General features: G+C 32.3%; 1 protein-coding gene across 1 annotated transcript; it reads right to left on the bottom strand.

Annotated features, from left to right (window-relative positions):
* Positions 1-1,935: 1,935 nt before the first annotated feature.
* LOC124374049 lies at positions 1,936-12,510 on the bottom strand. The gene is made up of 3 exons (XM_046832348.1): positions 12,372-12,510; positions 9,576-9,705; positions 1,936-2,234 (listed from the first exon to the last, which is right to left on the bottom strand). The coding sequence occupies exons 1-3, from the start codon at positions 12,499-12,501 to the stop codon at positions 2,072-2,074; spliced, it is 423 nt and encodes a 140-aa protein (XP_046688304.1). The 5' UTR covers positions 12,502-12,510; the 3' UTR covers positions 1,936-2,071.
* Positions 12,511-17,946: the final 5,436 nt, after the last annotated feature.

Raw genomic sequence — 17,946 nt, 5'->3', positions numbered from 1 at the left:
AACAGGATGATATATGGTGTTCAGTTCACACCAAAGTGCTTACTAACAGATTGAGGGCATTGTGAAATATAATTGAAGGCCAATTTAATTTAAGTTACGTAGAAGTCAGTTTACACGCCATGGCTGATTGTTAAGATTGTGATCTATCACACCATTGTTGAACTACTGAATCGCTCCCTCCACTGGGCATACCCATAATAAAGCTTTATTCTTCCTGAACTGTAGTCTTATTGTTGGTCTCTCAAGCATGCTAGATACCAGTCCATGACATAATTACTAGACTTCCCCATTAGCATACAGAATACAGAAATCTTTATTCGTATACATGGAGTACAGAATTGTGTCAATATAATTTAGTTGTACAATCAGGTATTTAAAAATTCTTCTAGGGTGTAATATGGTTTCTGCAGCAGCCAGGCCTTAAGTGCTGTCTTGAAGTACTTCTCATCTCTGCGTCTCTTGAGGTCCTCTGGAAGTTGATTGAAAAGTTTTCTCCCCATGTATGTAGGTTTCTTTTCAAATAGGGTCAGGTGGTGTGTGGGGAGGGCATAGTCATAGGCGTTTCTGGTGTCATAGCTGTGTCAGGTTTCTGAGCTATTGTGAAGCAGATGGTCTCGCAGATGTAGAGTGAGACAGCTGTCAAGATCGCTAGTTCTCCAAATGCCTGACGGCATGAGTCTTGAGGAGTCAGTCCCGCAAGAATTCGAATTGCTTTCTTTTGTAGAACCAGAACCCGCTCCCTGTTTCTTACTGAGGAGTTGCCCCACACGAGTAGTCCGTACCTCAGATGAGATTCAAAAAGAGAGAAGTATGCTGTCCTGGTAGTATCATTGTTACAAGTACTTTTTATTCTTTTAAGGGCAAAGATACTAGAGTTGAGCTTGCTGCAAAGACTATCAATGTGTGAGTTCCAAGAGAGATTGTCATCTAATCTAATACAATAACTGTGTCTATAGTTTTCATCCTTCCTGGATCATAGTTGATATTGAGTTGTTTATTAACTCAGTTTGGTCTTCATTGACCATAGATAAATTGTTAGATTCTTCACCTACTTTAATACCTGATAATGTGTCCAGAGGTTAGCACCTATCTGCCGCTCCTTGTTGTTTGTTTCATAGAAAAAGTTGTATTAAAAACGTAGTAGATATAAACAATATTATAAGTTGAAACCAATTTATTCGTGTTATCTTTGTTATTATTTATCAATGTTTGTAATGTATTTTAGTTCACCAACACTGTAATATGGCTAGTGGCATTAATTATGGCATTATTATAATAAATAAGAACATTTTACAAAAATAAACAAACTAATATATTTAAGTTGTAAGTATGCATGCTGGCAAGTAAAAAATACATTTTTTATTCAGGAAAAAAGTAAAAAAGAACTTTGTACCATTTACATCTCTGTTATAAAAACTCCACAATGTTTTAGAGTGAGCAATTAATGACTTTGTCCAGTTCTTTTTTACCAAAGATAAGAAATCCAAATCTCAAACTCAGTTCATCATATACAGGTTTTCTGTTCCATTTAATTAGATAGGGTGTCAGCTGTCATAGACAGTGGGTAATTGAAAAAGTTCTTCTAGGGGTTGCTCTTTCACTCCAACCTCGTAAGTCTTTATATTTAAGTTATGAGTCATATCTGTGTCAAAATTTTAAACCTTCTATTGGTAAGTTGGACAATTAGTGGTGAGTGAGGTCTTTGCAACACACACAAAGTTACTCGTATATAAATTCACCATGATATAAACTATAAACATTAATACTTTTCTTTCTGTATTTACTTAAGGATGATTTGAAACTCTCTATATTCAGTAAGTCCAACAGATTATTCCATTTTAGTGTAATTAATAATTAACTTTCAATGCATTATTATTATTATTATTATCATACCACATCAGTTTTAGATAAAATGGACAAATAAAAAACATCTTGTATTATTTGAATTTGGTACAAAAACTCTTTTATTTCATTTTATTAAAATGCGCTCAGTGGAAGGAAAAATGCACTGTGATTAACTGGATAATGTTACAGGTTTGTATTTTTTATACAGTTTTTTTTAATAAATATATTAAGCTTTACAATATTTTGCTGCCATCCTCTTCCAAAATTCAATCCTGTCTGGTTGAGGGATGCCTGATTTCAGACTCCAGGAGGTTCCCATTTCTAGGAAACAAGGATTGTCAACTGAGTCCTTTTTCCAAACTACTCCCAGCCCCTCGTGGTTTGGATCCCTAAAACAGAAAGTAACTTTATGTTATCCAACTACCAGCGTTTTCAAAAACCAATTTTGTCTGAATGATACAGACTGACTTTAGAGATCAATTTTCCCTTCCCAGAAAACAAGGACTGGCAGCTAGCCCTTCTAGATTTCTGGTAGAGGTCAAGATCATTATGATAATAACATAAATCAACTTATTAGTATTTTACTGTTAATTACATTTAGCATCCTGTGCGTAGACCCAAAAGTCCTATCTTCAAAGATCTGGGACTAACTTCAAAGTCTTTGTTCTGCTACATTACTAACAGGTTTTGGATAGAATCACTACAATAATTACATTTTAAAGTATTACTAACTCGCCACAAAGTACTTCTGAAATCTCCTAGCTACATGCGGTTAGTGTTATCTAACATTAACATGGTCATTTTTAAGTAACAAGACCAAACAAAAATATTTTCTATAGAAGATCAAATCAGGTCGTAAATTAACAGAAAACTTCCATATATTACAAGTTTCTAGGAGTGAAATTTAATGAAACAATTCCTTGAAGAAACACATGAATAAACTACATACAAGTTTAAAAAAATATTCAATTGATTAAATAAGTGAAAAGTTTGTGGATAAATTTAATGTATCAAGTAAGGAAATTGCATTATTAAAATTAAACTTGAACAACAGAGAAGTATACTTAGGTTCTACTCGTAACACCTGACATTGTTAACAAAAATAGACCACTATACAATCTTACAAATATTGTACAAACTTTAACATATTACATCTGACCTAAAAATATTGTTAGAGTAAAACTAATTGAAAGTATTCAACTTATAGAAGATAGGATTTAAGTGAGCTGTCTCTATTGTGGAATGAAATATTCTACACATAATATTGCTCGTAATTTACAATATTTGTCCCTTTATAAATCTTTTTAATGTATTTAAATCAAATTTATATTTCTTTTTATTAATTCAACATTTTTATATTTCATAATTGAGACAATTCTACATTTATATACTTTTTAACTGTTGTATTTTGTTTGTTTCCCAACCTAAATATCATATTTAAACTTTTGTTGTTGTAAATCTTTGAGTTTTTACACATACACACTGTGGGTGTTGAGTTTATTCACCCACCGATGTTCTTTGGGATCGTGTCTAAAACATTGTAGTGCACTACCATGAGACAATGGATATACTTCCTTATCTAGATTAGACTGGATTTCTGCTGGGTGCTGGGTAAACTAGATAGAGCTTTTTTTTAAACATAGATGTCTCTAATGTCCAAACAATGCAATACGAAAACAATAAAAAAACTCATTCTATTGCCAAGAGTACAGAAAATCATGGCAACTACTAAGTAGTAATGGCAACGTACTCTACTGTTTCAGTCTAACTGGATCCCTTCAGATGGATGTGAACTCTGATTCCAAGAGTTAAGTCTGTAATGATGCCAGATATCAGGCACTACACTGAGCAGAAGGTAAAATGGAGCTAAACTTAACATTCATTTTAAGTCTTTGAGTTTGAACTATGCGATGAAGATCATAGTATGTGAGGTCAATTAATTGTCCAACGTTGTTGTGTCGTTTGAGGCAGTTGAAGTATTAGGTATATTACCCAAGGTTGGTGGTGACATATAATAAAATCCCAAAGGTAGGTTGATTCTATTGTGGCAATAATCAAATGGAGGCTGATTTAGGTAAAAATGAAGGTTTTTAATTAAGTTATATGACGTGGATCCGGTTCAAAGTGAGGATATGTTAACCGGAGCACGTGGTCACTATAATGTGTTGAAAACTAATGTAATTTAGTTTTATTTATAATTTGTGTTCACTGCATTATATTGTTTGTATTTTTTGTAGAATTTTATATGAGATGAATGAATAACATGATTGCAAACCAATTCCAATGAGGTCCAGTCATAAAAAATACTGTACCCGCTTATGATATTATGTCCAGGATAATAAGTTCTCCCATGTTTCACTCATATAAGTTTATATTCTGTACTTCAACATAACTCCACTTACCAATCTGATTTGCTTTAACATGTGACTAAATATAATCAAAATAACATTTTATGGAGAACATGTGCTTTTTTCTATCACGAGGACCATCAACACATGTCCTCTCCCATCAGCAGATGAGGCAAGAAGAAGGCTGAGAAAATGTGTTACAGCTGCCTGGTCTATAGACCGGAAGTCTCTTTCAGCCTCCAACCCAAACTAATATGTTTTAATTTATGTTAATTAATATCATAGTTTTGTTAAGGGGTAAGACTGTGAAGTGAACCCCAGCTGTGCTGTTTCAGTGTTGTGTCCTTTATTTTAATTTAAAATGTAGTTTTTTTTACCCAATTAGTGGTTAAAACTATATAAAACAGTTCTTAAAACATTTTTGTTCATAATTTACGTAAAAATGTTTAGATTTTTTTCGTAATCCTTTTTTTCCAGTACTTTTCCTACAACTAACCTTACCCGTTAACTTTAATTGTTTTCAGTGTTTGTTTACTATTAGTAGTTTTTCAAGTGAGAAGGTAATGGACAACTTAAAATTTGCCCCTTCAAACAACTCAAACTGTTTGGATTTTGATACCATGACTAATGATCACAATTATTGTTCTAATAAGCAAACAATGAACATCATTTCAGGAAAAACTATTTCTAATGACGATGTCAATAATCAAAACGAGTGGCAAATCGAAACAACTAGAAACAAAAGACATTTGTCAACAGCCAACGTTTTAGATGTTAAGAAACCTTGTAGACCTACAGAGTACGTTGCAAAAACTGCTAGACCTATTGAATTGCACAACAGATTTGAAATGCTGAGTAACGCCAACCTAGGCTCTGAAGAAGAAACGATGAATGACGACAAATGTAGGACGAAGGTGAGGCCTCCACCTATATTTGTCCCCAACATTGTCAACATAAGTAAAATGATGGTAAACATTGAACAAGTAATTAAAAAAGAGTCATATTCATTTAAATGCATAGCTAGAGATAAAGTAAAAAATTAACACTGATACTATTGAAGCCTACCGCGCATTAGTCAAAACATTTAACTAACATGAAAGTAAACTTCCATACATACCAAATAAAGGGTGACAGAGCTTATAGAGTAGTGCTTAAGAATATGCACTTCTCTACGGAACCCCAGGAAATTAAAACAGCTATAGAAGCTTATAACCACAAAGTTAGGAATGTGTCGAACCTTAGAAGTAGCAAATCTAAAGATCCACTGTCAATTTTTTTTGTAGACTTAGAGCCAGCATCAAACAACAAAGAAATTTTTAAAATTGAATTCCTACTAAATGCCAAAATTGTACTTGAGCCCCCTTACAAACGTAATGATGTGGTGCAGTGCAAAAAGTGTCAAAGATATGGGCACACAAAGGCTTACTGCTGGTACCAAAACCGCTGTGTAAAATGCGGCTCAGATCATGATACTAGCAGCTGTAATAAATCTGTAAATGTTCCTCCCAAATGTGTATTATGTGGTGGTGAGCACCCAGCCAACTATAAAGGTTGCTCTATTTACAAAGATATTAAGAAAAAAGGCTTTTTCCACCTCTAAGACCAGCGTTAAAAAAAGACACTCCTCCTCCAGTGCAAGATCGAGAAGTAGATAGACCTATATCTGTTCGTACTCAAAATTCAACAGGTAATCAGTCTCAACCAGTATCACCAACCTTATCTTATGCTAGAGTGGCATCAGGTCAATCAAATGTAGAAGCAAATCACAATCTGAATCAAATAATTGATGGATTTTTAAATAAGTTCGAAATGATGATGTCTCAACAAGCCCAGCAAATAGGTACATTGATTAACCTATTGACAACTGTCATATCAAAACTAAAATGAATAGATTTTATAGGATTGGACTCTGGAATGCCAATGGCTTGGCCCGACATGGCCAAGATATTCAACTTTTTATTTCAATACACAAAATAGATATTATGTTAATTTCTGAGACCCACTTTACAAACTTAAATTTTTTCAAAAATCCCAAATTTTACTTTTTATTCTACAAACCACCCTGACAATACAGCGCATGGAGGGTAGCGCTGTGCTAATCAGAAAACAAATAAAACATTATGAATTACCTAGATTTCAAGAAGATCATATTCAAGCTACAAGCATAGTGGTTGAGGACTGGATGGGACCACTTACATTTTCTGGTGTTTACTGTCCCCCGAGGCACAATATTACCAAACTTCAATTCAACGAATTTTTCGAAACTTTAGGGCCTCGTTTTGTAGCAGGTGGTGACTTTAATGCCAAAACATGTCATGTGGGGTTCAAGGTTGATTAACCCTAGAGTAGTAGAAATTTGTTAAATTGCATGAATGACAATCACTTGAGTTACGTATCTACAGGGGAACCAACCTATTGGCCTTCAGATCCCAACAAAATTCCAGATCTTCTTGATTTCTTTGTTACGGGAGGTATTTCTCCTAACTATATGGAGGCTGTTTCATCTCTTGATTTGTCGTCCGATCACTCTCCGGTCATCCTATCAATAAGTTCATCATTTGTATTGAAAGAAAAGGCAACGTCCTTATCGAATAAAGGCACAAACTGGGTGAAGTTTCGTTGAAACGTTAAATGACAGTTTAAGTCTTAATATATCACTTAAAACAAGAGAGGAAATAGACAACGCTGTGGAAATTTTTAATTATACTGTTCAGAAATCTGCTTGGAGTGCAACGCCTGAACTTAATAATACAACGTGTGGCAATATCAATTACCCAATATATATTAAGCAGCACATTGCTCAAAAACGTCGCTTACGAAGAATATGGCAAAATTTCTAGAAATGTAAGAGATAAAACAATGTTTAACAGAGCATCAAGACAGTTAAAGATTTTGCTTAAAAACTTAAAAAACGTATGGTTTCAAGAATTCACTTCAAATCTCTCCCCAACTGAAGCAAGCAACAGACTATTCTTTATGGAAAGTAAACAAAAAGCACAAAGAAACCGCAAAGTGCCCATTCCTCCAATATCTAAACCAGATGGTTCTTGGGCGAAAAAGTAACAGAGAGAAAACTGATTTGTTTGATGCATATTTTAGTAATGTTTTCAAACCATACCCTGTAGATAACAACTTTGATAATAGACATGTTGTAAAGGAGTTTCTTGATTCACCTAACCAACTCTCACTACCTATTGGCTCCTTTAAACCAATCTGAAATATATGATGAGATTAAAAATCTTAATCCCAAAAGGCCCCTGGTTATGAGTTAATAACAGGTAAGATACTACAAGAGCTTCCTAGGAAAGCCATACTCTTTCTTACCTTCGTATTTAATGCTATTTTGAGGCTTGAATACTTCCCATCACAATGGAAGGTGGCTCAAGGTTATTGTTGTTCCTAAGCCAGGAAAACCTCAAAACGGAAGTAATGTCCTACAGGCCAATCAGTCTACTACCTATACCTTCTAAATTATTCGAAAAGTTATTTTTAAAACGACTTCAGGTTTTTATAACTGAATGCAATTTAATTCCCAATCATCAGTTTGGTTTCAGAGTTGCACCACTCCACTATCGAACAAGTCCATAGAGTAGCTAATATAATAAGGCAAGATTTAGAATCAAGAAAATTTTGTTCTGCAGCATTTCTCGATGTGAGTCAAGCCTTTGACAAAGTGTGGCATGAAGGGCTTCTATTTAAAAATAAAAAGTCATCTACCTCACACTGTTTACAACATTATAAAATCTTATTTAGAACGAAGGTATTTTCAAATCAAGTTTGATGATTGTCTTTCAGATCTGAATGAAATAAACTCTGGTGTACCTCAGGGAAGTGTACTAGGACCAGTGCTGTACTTAATTTTCACTGCAGACATTCCAACTAATCAAAATTCTTTGACAGCAACATTCGCCGATGACACTGCCGTACTGGCATCCCACTCCAACCATGTTATAGCATCACAAATTCTACAAACTAACTTAAATTCTATCACAGTTTGGCTTAAAACTTGGAGAATTAAAGTGAATGAAACTAAATCTGTTCACGTCACATTTACGTTGAAACATGACACCTGTCCACCAGTGTTTTTAAACAACATTCAAATTCCTCAAAGAAATGAAGCTAAGTATCTGGGTGTACATCTCGATAGGAAGCTGACTTGGAAACCACACATATGGAACAAAAGGCTCCAATTTAAATTCAAAATTTTCAAAACTAAATTGGCTTTTTTGGGAACAAATCCCATTTATCAATAGAAAGCAAACTGTTGTTGTACAAGACTGTTCTAAAGCCCATCTGGACGTACGGAATTCAACTGTGGGGAGTTGCTTCTACATCAAATATTGAAATTAATACAGCGTTTCCAATCTAAAGTTCTCCGAAAGATATTACAGGCCCCATGGTATGTTCGTTAATGAAGTCATTCACAGAGACACGAATATCCTTTTGTTACTGAAGAAATTCCAAAGTTCTGCATCAAGTATCAAAACAAAATTAAACTCTTATCCTAACTACTTGGCTATTAATCTGCTGGACAACAGTGACCATCAATTTCGGCTAAAAAGACATGATTTATTAAGCTTGGCTGATCGATTTTTAAAGATGAACAAATCTCTTAAATGTTTATGTTAATTAAGGTTGATGAACTTTGATTAACCATGTCCTTAAGATTTATCATCAAATTTACTTATTGTTTGTTGTATATAAAACAGATTGTAAATAAATTAAAGTAAAAAAAAAAAAAAAAAAAAAAAAAAAAAAAAAAAAAAAAAAAAAAAAATAAAAAATTAATATCATCAATAGATTTTTAATTTCTTTATTGATTATTGTAATTAGATCACTGGAATTTATTCCAGCCTAAAGTCGACTTATCTTTTGCTTTATTAATTATTTTATATTTACATGTGATAAAATCATAACATCTGATTTGCTTTATCAGCTGTTTGTGGTACACAACAAGTCCGCTTATCGAGATGTAGACTATTTAAAATTTGAATTTACAGATGTTGATCTGTTACAATAACAAGAAAATATTGTTTAAGACAGACGGTAAAAAACTGTATAAGTGTTTTTTTTTTTAATGATTTAAAAACAATTAATATTATTTAGAATATTACTGATTTTAAAAATATTGTCATATGCTGTAAAAGTGTTTGCAACCTCCATAGCTTTCTTTAACGAGCACTTCATACTCTTCCTACATTATAACTTGTCACCTAAGCCAAATATTTCATCACTTATATTTTATATTTAATTTGAACATGACATAAAATAGCTATTGGATTAACTTTACATCCAAGTAGAACAAGCCCGGTCTTTGTATGATTATTGTACATACCAATTACAAAAATATGCCGTAAGTAATTTGCTAATTTCAATACTCACCCAAAAGAGGCAAAATTTATCCATGCTTTGACATGTTTTTTTATTGCTTCCTTTCCTTCAGGAGTTACTTCCAGGGATTTCATAAATTCTGCTTCTATGGAATACAAGCCGTCAGAACCATGGCACGTTTCTAAAATCAAATAAGGATATTTATTACATTCTGACACGTACACGGATGTATGATAATTTTGTGAAAAGCTAGAGTTAGTCTTATAGATTAGTTTAAAATAATTAATAACTATTTGAAAGGTGAATACCTCAAACCATATCAATATTACTAAAAGGAAAGTTATGTCACTTTGAGGATTTTAGTACTGTATTGCAATTTCAAAATTTCAAATACATGAATTTAATGAATTATAAATTAACTTTCCGACAATTATTGCGACTGTACAACATGTTATGTCAACACTGTGACATCTTCTGGTGTCCGCACTAGCATTTTGTTTGTAGTTTAAAATTTTAAAACGCATAGTACTCGACACAATCACTCGTAAATTGAATAAATAATTCAAATATTTATAGAACACAAATTCGCTGCAACACAATTGTCACATGTTCGCGCAAGCGTGGATGGATGGTTTACAAACTAACTACTGTAGGAAGGAACACGTTGAGATGGATTTTGTTTAGGGACCAAACATTTCTAGGTGCTTTGCCATGTCAAACAACAATAAATTGGCTTGAGCGTTTATCTTATCATTCAGTACGTTGTTGTGGTTACCTTTTTCTCCTTGGCAAATATAATGAAATCCTGTTTCCTTCACAATCCTTCCATAGTAAAAAATAAACTTAACTCGAAGAAAAATTTATTTTTAATAGTTATAAACATAGTGGTGATAAGTTAAAACATCAAGCTATGACCACTTTATAAGTGCCTTTAGATACTCCATTTAAGTAGGACAATATTTTATCTCTCATTTTTTGTTATCCTCACCTAATTATTTAACAAATGCTTTAAATTTCAATAAATAAAATAGTAAAGTATAAAAGAAGAAATTGACAGTTTATATGCTAAAAAGAATTTAATACTAAAGTCAAAAATTCAGGAAATTATAACAATAAAAATTAAAATTTCTTAGGATAGCATAGAAAATTTAAAATTAATATACAAGAAAAAATCAAATCTGTCATTACAAAGAAAAGACAAGTAGTCTTAAGAAAGTTAAGAAATTAACTCTCATAAAGACTATTATTTCAAAATACAATCAATTTAAAGATAATAAAGAATTCTATCTAAAAGTAAAAATTAAGACGTAATGGTCATGTTAAACAAATTACTAAATATAATATAATCTCTATCATAAAATAAACAAAATCAATGATGAATTCATGAATTAGTCAGTACACAAAGAAAACTGGTGCAAAATTCCAGATCCTTCAGAATATACCTCATTATACATATATAAGCTAGATTGTATGTATGAATTATATTCTTTAATTGATATATACAAAATTCCAAATCAGTTAAAACATAAACTAAACAACACAACATAACTAAACTTATGAACGTAAAACACTCATCTCAAGAAAAATAAAACTAAATAATTGTTTGTGTATAATACTTAGGTACAACTCTGTTTCTCTAGTATAAAATGTAATTATTTGTTAGCTTAATATGGTTTCTATTCGTATTCTTTATCTAATACTCAATGAGCTGGCTGCACTGCACTGTATAGACAATGACAGAATCAGATGATTGGCGGCGACAATTTTCAAATATCCCTCTAGACATCATTATAAAAGACATCATAAGATCAGTGTTGTTGCTGCCCTAGGCTTTATTCCAAAAATGTGAATCCATGTGGGGTGTACCTATATCTCATTGTTCATGTATACCAGGCACATGTCTCCCAAAACTCTTTTTTATTGTGTCCTGTGACTCTGTTTTTCATAAGGTGAGGGTGTTTTCGAGAACTCCCTTGATCTGATTTAGATTTTGTACACTTCATCTTTTCTACTCTGGATGGATTCACCTCCCCCTCTTGATGCCAGTGACTCTTGGTGTGAATTGTGTTTATAATCTATCTGTGATTTCACCTGCAAGTGTGCCTATAGACAGTCTGTCAACACTGTGAGAGTCTTTTGGGAGGATGAGACTTCTCAGCCGTGTCGTCTGGTGCGTGTGTCAGGTGAAGACGACTTCAGTGAGTGGCATCATTCCTCTATTGAACCACTTTTCTCTCACTCTAAATTTCCCCTTGCCATCCATATCTGTTTAATTTGTTCCAGTCTTTGGTTTTTTTTAGAGTTTTTTTTTTAGAGTCTGTACAACATTCATTGCTCTCCGAACAGGATTCTTTAGTCTCAAAATAATCAGTTTTATATCAAAAGCTGTGAAAGGAAACATTGAAGTAATAATCATAAGAAATCCACCATAACAAGATAAATAAAGCTTCATTGGCAGTAACAAAATTAAATTTAAAAAAAGAACCGATCTGAAAATACATAAAACTTATAAACGCCACAATAAAAATTTCAAAAGTTTGTTAAAAGCAAAACAATTCCAACTCAAAATGAGAGATTAAAAAATCACTACAGTTAAAAAAATATAAAAAATAAAAATATTAGAGCAATAAAATACTTGTATATAGCAATAAAAATAGATACCAACCCTCTATTATAAATTAAATTGTTTAAATAAAAACAAGAAACTAAACAATCCCAAAACCTAAGGAAAGTAAGAAGTATATTTATGTGCCATTTGACATTGAATAAAATACAGCTATTGTATGAGATATCTGTAATTTTTACAGGATTTAAGAAGGAATTATTTATAGATCACATTTAACCTACCTGAGGAAAGCAGCTTTGAAAGTTCCCCTCTAAACATAAGGTGACATGCGCACCTTGAATGATCAGTGTAGAGATATGTGTAGACTGGATCAGTGGATTTCTCTACCAGGTAACTCCTGGTTCGTTCCATTCCAAAATTGAACTGTGAATGTCGCTCTGACACTAGAAAATGAAAATTACAAACTTTTTGAGATATTTATGTTGTAATTGGAGATGTTAACAGGTTGTAATTGGCACCATAAAACTATTTCCATTTTTTTTATTGTTAGATTTTCGAACAAGAATTTTATAAATTATATTTTGAATGAACGCCAATGATAATTTCTAAATCATTAACATGTAAAAATACTACATTATTCTCATATTGGTATCTGAAATATTATCTTTCGTTTAGATTTTAATCCTCTGATAGTATCTTATTCTAATTTTAAATTAAATATGGGTGGTAAAGTGTACCAAGAGTGTTTTTTTTTTACATTTGTAATGGGGGGGCTCTTTAAATGATTGGACTTTTATTTTGGCAGTGAATTTCAGCATATTTATAATAACAAGGATTTTTTAATTTCTCTTAGCTGAGTTCTATTAATAAAGCCTGGAGTGTATTGTAATCCACTATTAATGGGTGGGTCCAGAATATACTGCAGTTCTTAAAATGAAATAACATTACAACGAAACAATACTTAAAATTTAGTAAATTATCGGTAGTCAAAGTAATGTAACATAGATATGCCATTTTCATTTATGAAATAAAATATCACATAAATATTCCTCACTAAAATCCACACATGTTTGTAATCTTTTCTGATTAATTTACCCAGCATACCAAGGACATTGGTATTGCAGCAACCTCACTTCTAATGCAGTTTTTTAAATCGGTAAATGGTATGAAGTTTTTGTAACAAAAAACTTAGCTCTTAAGGTGTCCTCACAACAAAAATTGCAAGCAGTGAGATCCGGAGACTGGGCAGGCCATTTGACATCACCAAAAAAGTTAAAATGAAATATCCCGGGAACAGTTTTCATAAGAGAGTCATTGAGACATCTGCCGTGTGTGCAGTTGCTCCATCTTGCTGATACCATAATGAGTTCATTTCTATTCCCAACTGTTGCGACTATAAAACTAAGAAGTTCTGAATCATTTTAATGTATCGTTCTTTAACTCACAGTAACTCTTACCATTTTGATTTTCAATAAAACAAGGCCTAATAACACCAAAACATGCACCACCACACTATAGAGTCACGTTTTCAATATGTTAGGTTGTTGGTGGATTTCCCCTAAAATTCTCTCTCTCTTGACCAGTAATGATAATTTTTGCATTATTGCATTACTGTAAAGCTCAAAAATGAGCTTCAGCAATATTAAATGTTGCAAAATGTGTCCATGATTAAATAGGTGCAATAGTCTTTCACAAAAATAACAGGTATTTCAAGATCAGCAGGATTGAGTTTTTGTGTAACTGCTAATTTGTAGGGATGAAAATTCAGATCACAATGTACAATTCATTGTAAAACTTATCTTTGAAACTGATAATGTGGCAGGCTGCTTTCCTGGTTAATCGATTTGGGCTTTGCAGAACAGATAAATGCACATTTTCAATATTGTCTGGAGTACATACAGATCTAGACTTACCAGGTGATTTCAATTTTAGTAGCATAATTTCTGAAAATTTTCACCTACCTTTTAATAGTATTCATACAGTAATATATTAAAAATATACATAAGTACATTTTTAAGTTTTTCTTTGAGTTTGGAGGTATTCTAAACAATATGTCAGTAAATTAATTTTCAAAGTTGTGCTTGTGTATAACCCAATTATGTTATTTCTAGTAAATGCAAAAAGCTTTATCCATTCTATTCCACTCAATCAACCATTTTAGCTCACCAAATATATCAAGCTCTCAAGTTGTTAGGTTAAAGAACTATGCATGCTGACAAAACTTATCATTATCATGATCTAGGAAGCAAATTGGTTGGTTGGTTCTGCAAAGTAATCTAATGAGACATCTAGGTGTATATAGTACAATCTGTACATTTAAAGTCTCATCCTGTACCAGGCAGGCTTACAGACACCTAATGCCATGTGGTTACGAAAAAAGGAAATATGGAGTATCTACTGTCCTAACCACTAAGCATGACATTAACACAATCTTTGGGTCTGTGGGGTGATTTAAGGCTTCTTTATTTACACAAGTATATAAACAACTTGATTTTCTTCTTTGTTGTTAAATTTCCTTTTGGTATGTGACCTATATCTGTTACACATTAAATGCCATCATTTAAAACTAAAACTAAAAACTCCATGCACATAGTCCATATTTTTCAGTCAACCTTCTGTTTGAAAATCATGCAGCAAACTCACACTAATGTGCATGTTGTAGCCCAAGAGAAAACAACAAATCAGTATGTTATTTTTTTATATTATGCAATCAAAAATTCTTTAAAGATTATCCTCATTTTTATTCTAACAGGTCCAGAAAAATGAATTTTTACTATACAAGTAATTTGAACATAAAGAATGTTTTTGATTTCTGCAAGATGATAGTATCTTGATATTTATGAAACTCCTAGCATTTTGGTACTTATTATACATAGGTCAATATTATACTATTGTTTTCTATCTACTACTTGTTATTAGGTGATATAAATAGATAAATACATGTGTAAGTATCATAAATAAAAAAGTTTAAGTTAACCTTTTATGACCACTTACGTGATTTGAGCTTGAATTTAGGTACTATCTCGAGGAATATCTTTTAAATTTTGCCAGAAGTGCGGGGCTTGGCACCACTGAAACCCTTCACTGATGACCAGGGCCATTTCCAATTAGTACTTTTCCAACGTTAGATCATGTTGGACAATCTGGTATGTTATCTGAGGTTGGGGAAAGTACCAATCAGAAATATCCCTGGCCATCTTTGCAGACTTTGGTGGCACCTTCCATCCTGTAATTTCTGGCAGAAAAAGAAAAAAAATCCCACAAAATAGCATTCATTCAAATTTAAGCTCCTATCACCTGAGTGCTCGTAAAGGTTAACTATGACTTTGTTTTTAATAGTAACGTATCTATGTAAACCTAATCCAAATTATCAACTGCAGTGCGTTGTATAACAGTGGCCTCCATATAATACCAAAGTACCAGTTTTTGTAATTATGTAAATTTAAAAATGTGCATCTCAATCAATCCAGGATTTTAAACTTACTCAAAAACAGAAAAACAACTATCCGAAATAGATATTTTTGAAAACTGAAATATCACATATATTTTTACCATGGGGATTAAAAAATATACACTCTTAATTAATCAGAATACTTACTATGAGGTATTGGTGCACAGTATCCCATGACAGAGGTTCTCCTTTGAAGTAAAATGCCCAAATTTCATTTTTTTGCTTCTTTCTTTTCAACACTTCCTTGTTTTTCAGGCCCAGAAATGATGGTACAAGCACTTCAGGATTTTTGTTGATGAACTCAAATTTTTTATCACTGATTCCATTGACTTGAAACAAATATCATATGTTTACTCTTGAGTGTTTTTTACATGTACATAAACTAGGTAGGACTACGCCATAGCTTGTGTTGTGTAAACATGCTGCGCTAAGGTTGCTTCCAAAATTACAAAATGTATATCTCACTCTATTCGAGAGATGTCCTTTGGATATTTAGATAAACGGACAATTATACAGAAATTGGATTTTTACATCCCTCAGCAGCAAAGGAGAAATCAGCCTCCTGAATAGGTTTCAGTTAATACTCAGCCAAATTCCGTTAGGTGGACATGCACAAACATAAAACTTATCCTTGTCTATGCATGCATAAATGAAGTTTCGTGCAAAATTAAAAGATTACAGATGAAATCTTTTTCAGATGCCTTGCCACATGACACATTAACATTTCTATTTTAAGTTCAATTTCATAACAGTGTTTAAATAAGAAAATTTCAGTGAGCTAGGAAGGGTACTGCAAACGCAAAAGTGTGCTGAAATCAAATATTGGTATAAATTTTTAACAATGATTTAACACTCATCAGCAAATATTTCTACATTAGTCTTATGGAAAACAATGACGGCAACGTAAAAAGAGCGGAATAAATAAATGTTTTAACAAAAAACAAGCAACAAGCAAAAAAACATTTTAAACAAGCTGAGTTTATTCATATGAGACTTTAACTTGTAACATTATTATACTGACATAGTATTCAAACAGTAAAAAGCAAAAATGAATACAGTGGAAAGTCAATGTTAAAATTTGCTGTCAAGATTTGATTTCAGCACATTTTTGTGCTGTAATACCCTCCCTATCTCACTAGAACTTGTATTATTTAAACACTGATATGAAACCTAACTCAACAAACAAAAATGTGAATTAATCATGTGGCAAGATATCAGGAAATAATTATATCTGTAGGTTTAGTTTTGCATAAAAATGGATTTCTACATAGTCAAGAATGGGTTATATGATGGCACATGTTCAACCATGGAATTCAGAAGCCATTAACTTAGTAGTCGACTCTGTAGAGAAAAGGTTTAAATCAGGAACATCAGAAAATTTATTTGTCATTTAACACAAGAAAACAGTGCAATAGACCATCGTCCACAGCCCTAAGTTATGATATAAAAAACCTTTTTCGTATAAACTAACAATGACTAGACTACTTTAAAAACACAACATGTAGACAATAAAACTTTAAAAGACACCATCACCGATATAGACTTAAAAAATTAACCATCAATGTCAGGCATATATAAAAAAATTCTTGTACATGATAAAAAATGGGTTTTCTTTTAAACCAAGGCATATAACAAACTCTTATTAAATCTAACTTATAGGCACCAGAATCGGGCACTAGAAAGGTAATCTATTAAAAAATTTGATGCTTATAACATTTAATGTGATGCTTGAGTTTTTGCTAGACCTTAAACATATGGTAAATCTAAACCAGTGCATTAAAATCTAAGTATGGGTAATGATGAAATTTCATTCCTCGTGTAATAGTCCCTGCAAGTTATGTCTTAACATCTTACATAAAACAAACCAGAATATATACAGATTTATCAACAGTAAGAATACCATTCCTTGAACAAAAAGAGGTTTGCAATGTGCCCTATAAGGAGAGTTTGTTAAAATTCTTAAAGCTGTTCTTTTTGTAGGAATTAAGATTCTCTGTACATCACTGCAGTTTTCCCCAAAGGAATAATACCATAATGAAATTATACTATTAAAAAAAAGCATCGTATCGCATTAATTACATATTGTTTTGGGGACAAGCTTTCTAATTTGTCTAAGTAAATAAATTACGTCTGGAGAGCCTGACAGAATCATTATTTACATGGGCATTCCAAGCTAATTTTTAGAAATCTAAGGTTTATACCTAATAATTTGACACTATCATTAATCTTAAAGCCTAAGTCAGTGTTCACCGATTAACATAAACTAAAAATTATAGATTCGAGTCTTAGACTGGTTTAGCATAAGGACCGTTAGACTTGAAACCAAATGGAACTTTCAGTAGATATAATTATCCATTATACCAGATAGCATCTCTCTAGCTTGTTTCTACAGAAAAAAGTTGAGT

This window comes from Homalodisca vitripennis, unplaced genomic scaffold, assembly GCF_021130785.1.
Source record: "Homalodisca vitripennis isolate AUS2020 unplaced genomic scaffold, UT_GWSS_2.1 ScUCBcl_7092;HRSCAF=14612, whole genome shotgun sequence".
Lineage (NCBI taxonomy): Eukaryota > Metazoa > Arthropoda > Insecta > Hemiptera > Cicadellidae > Homalodisca > Homalodisca vitripennis.
This window is presented reverse-complemented; position numbering and strand designations above follow the sequence as displayed.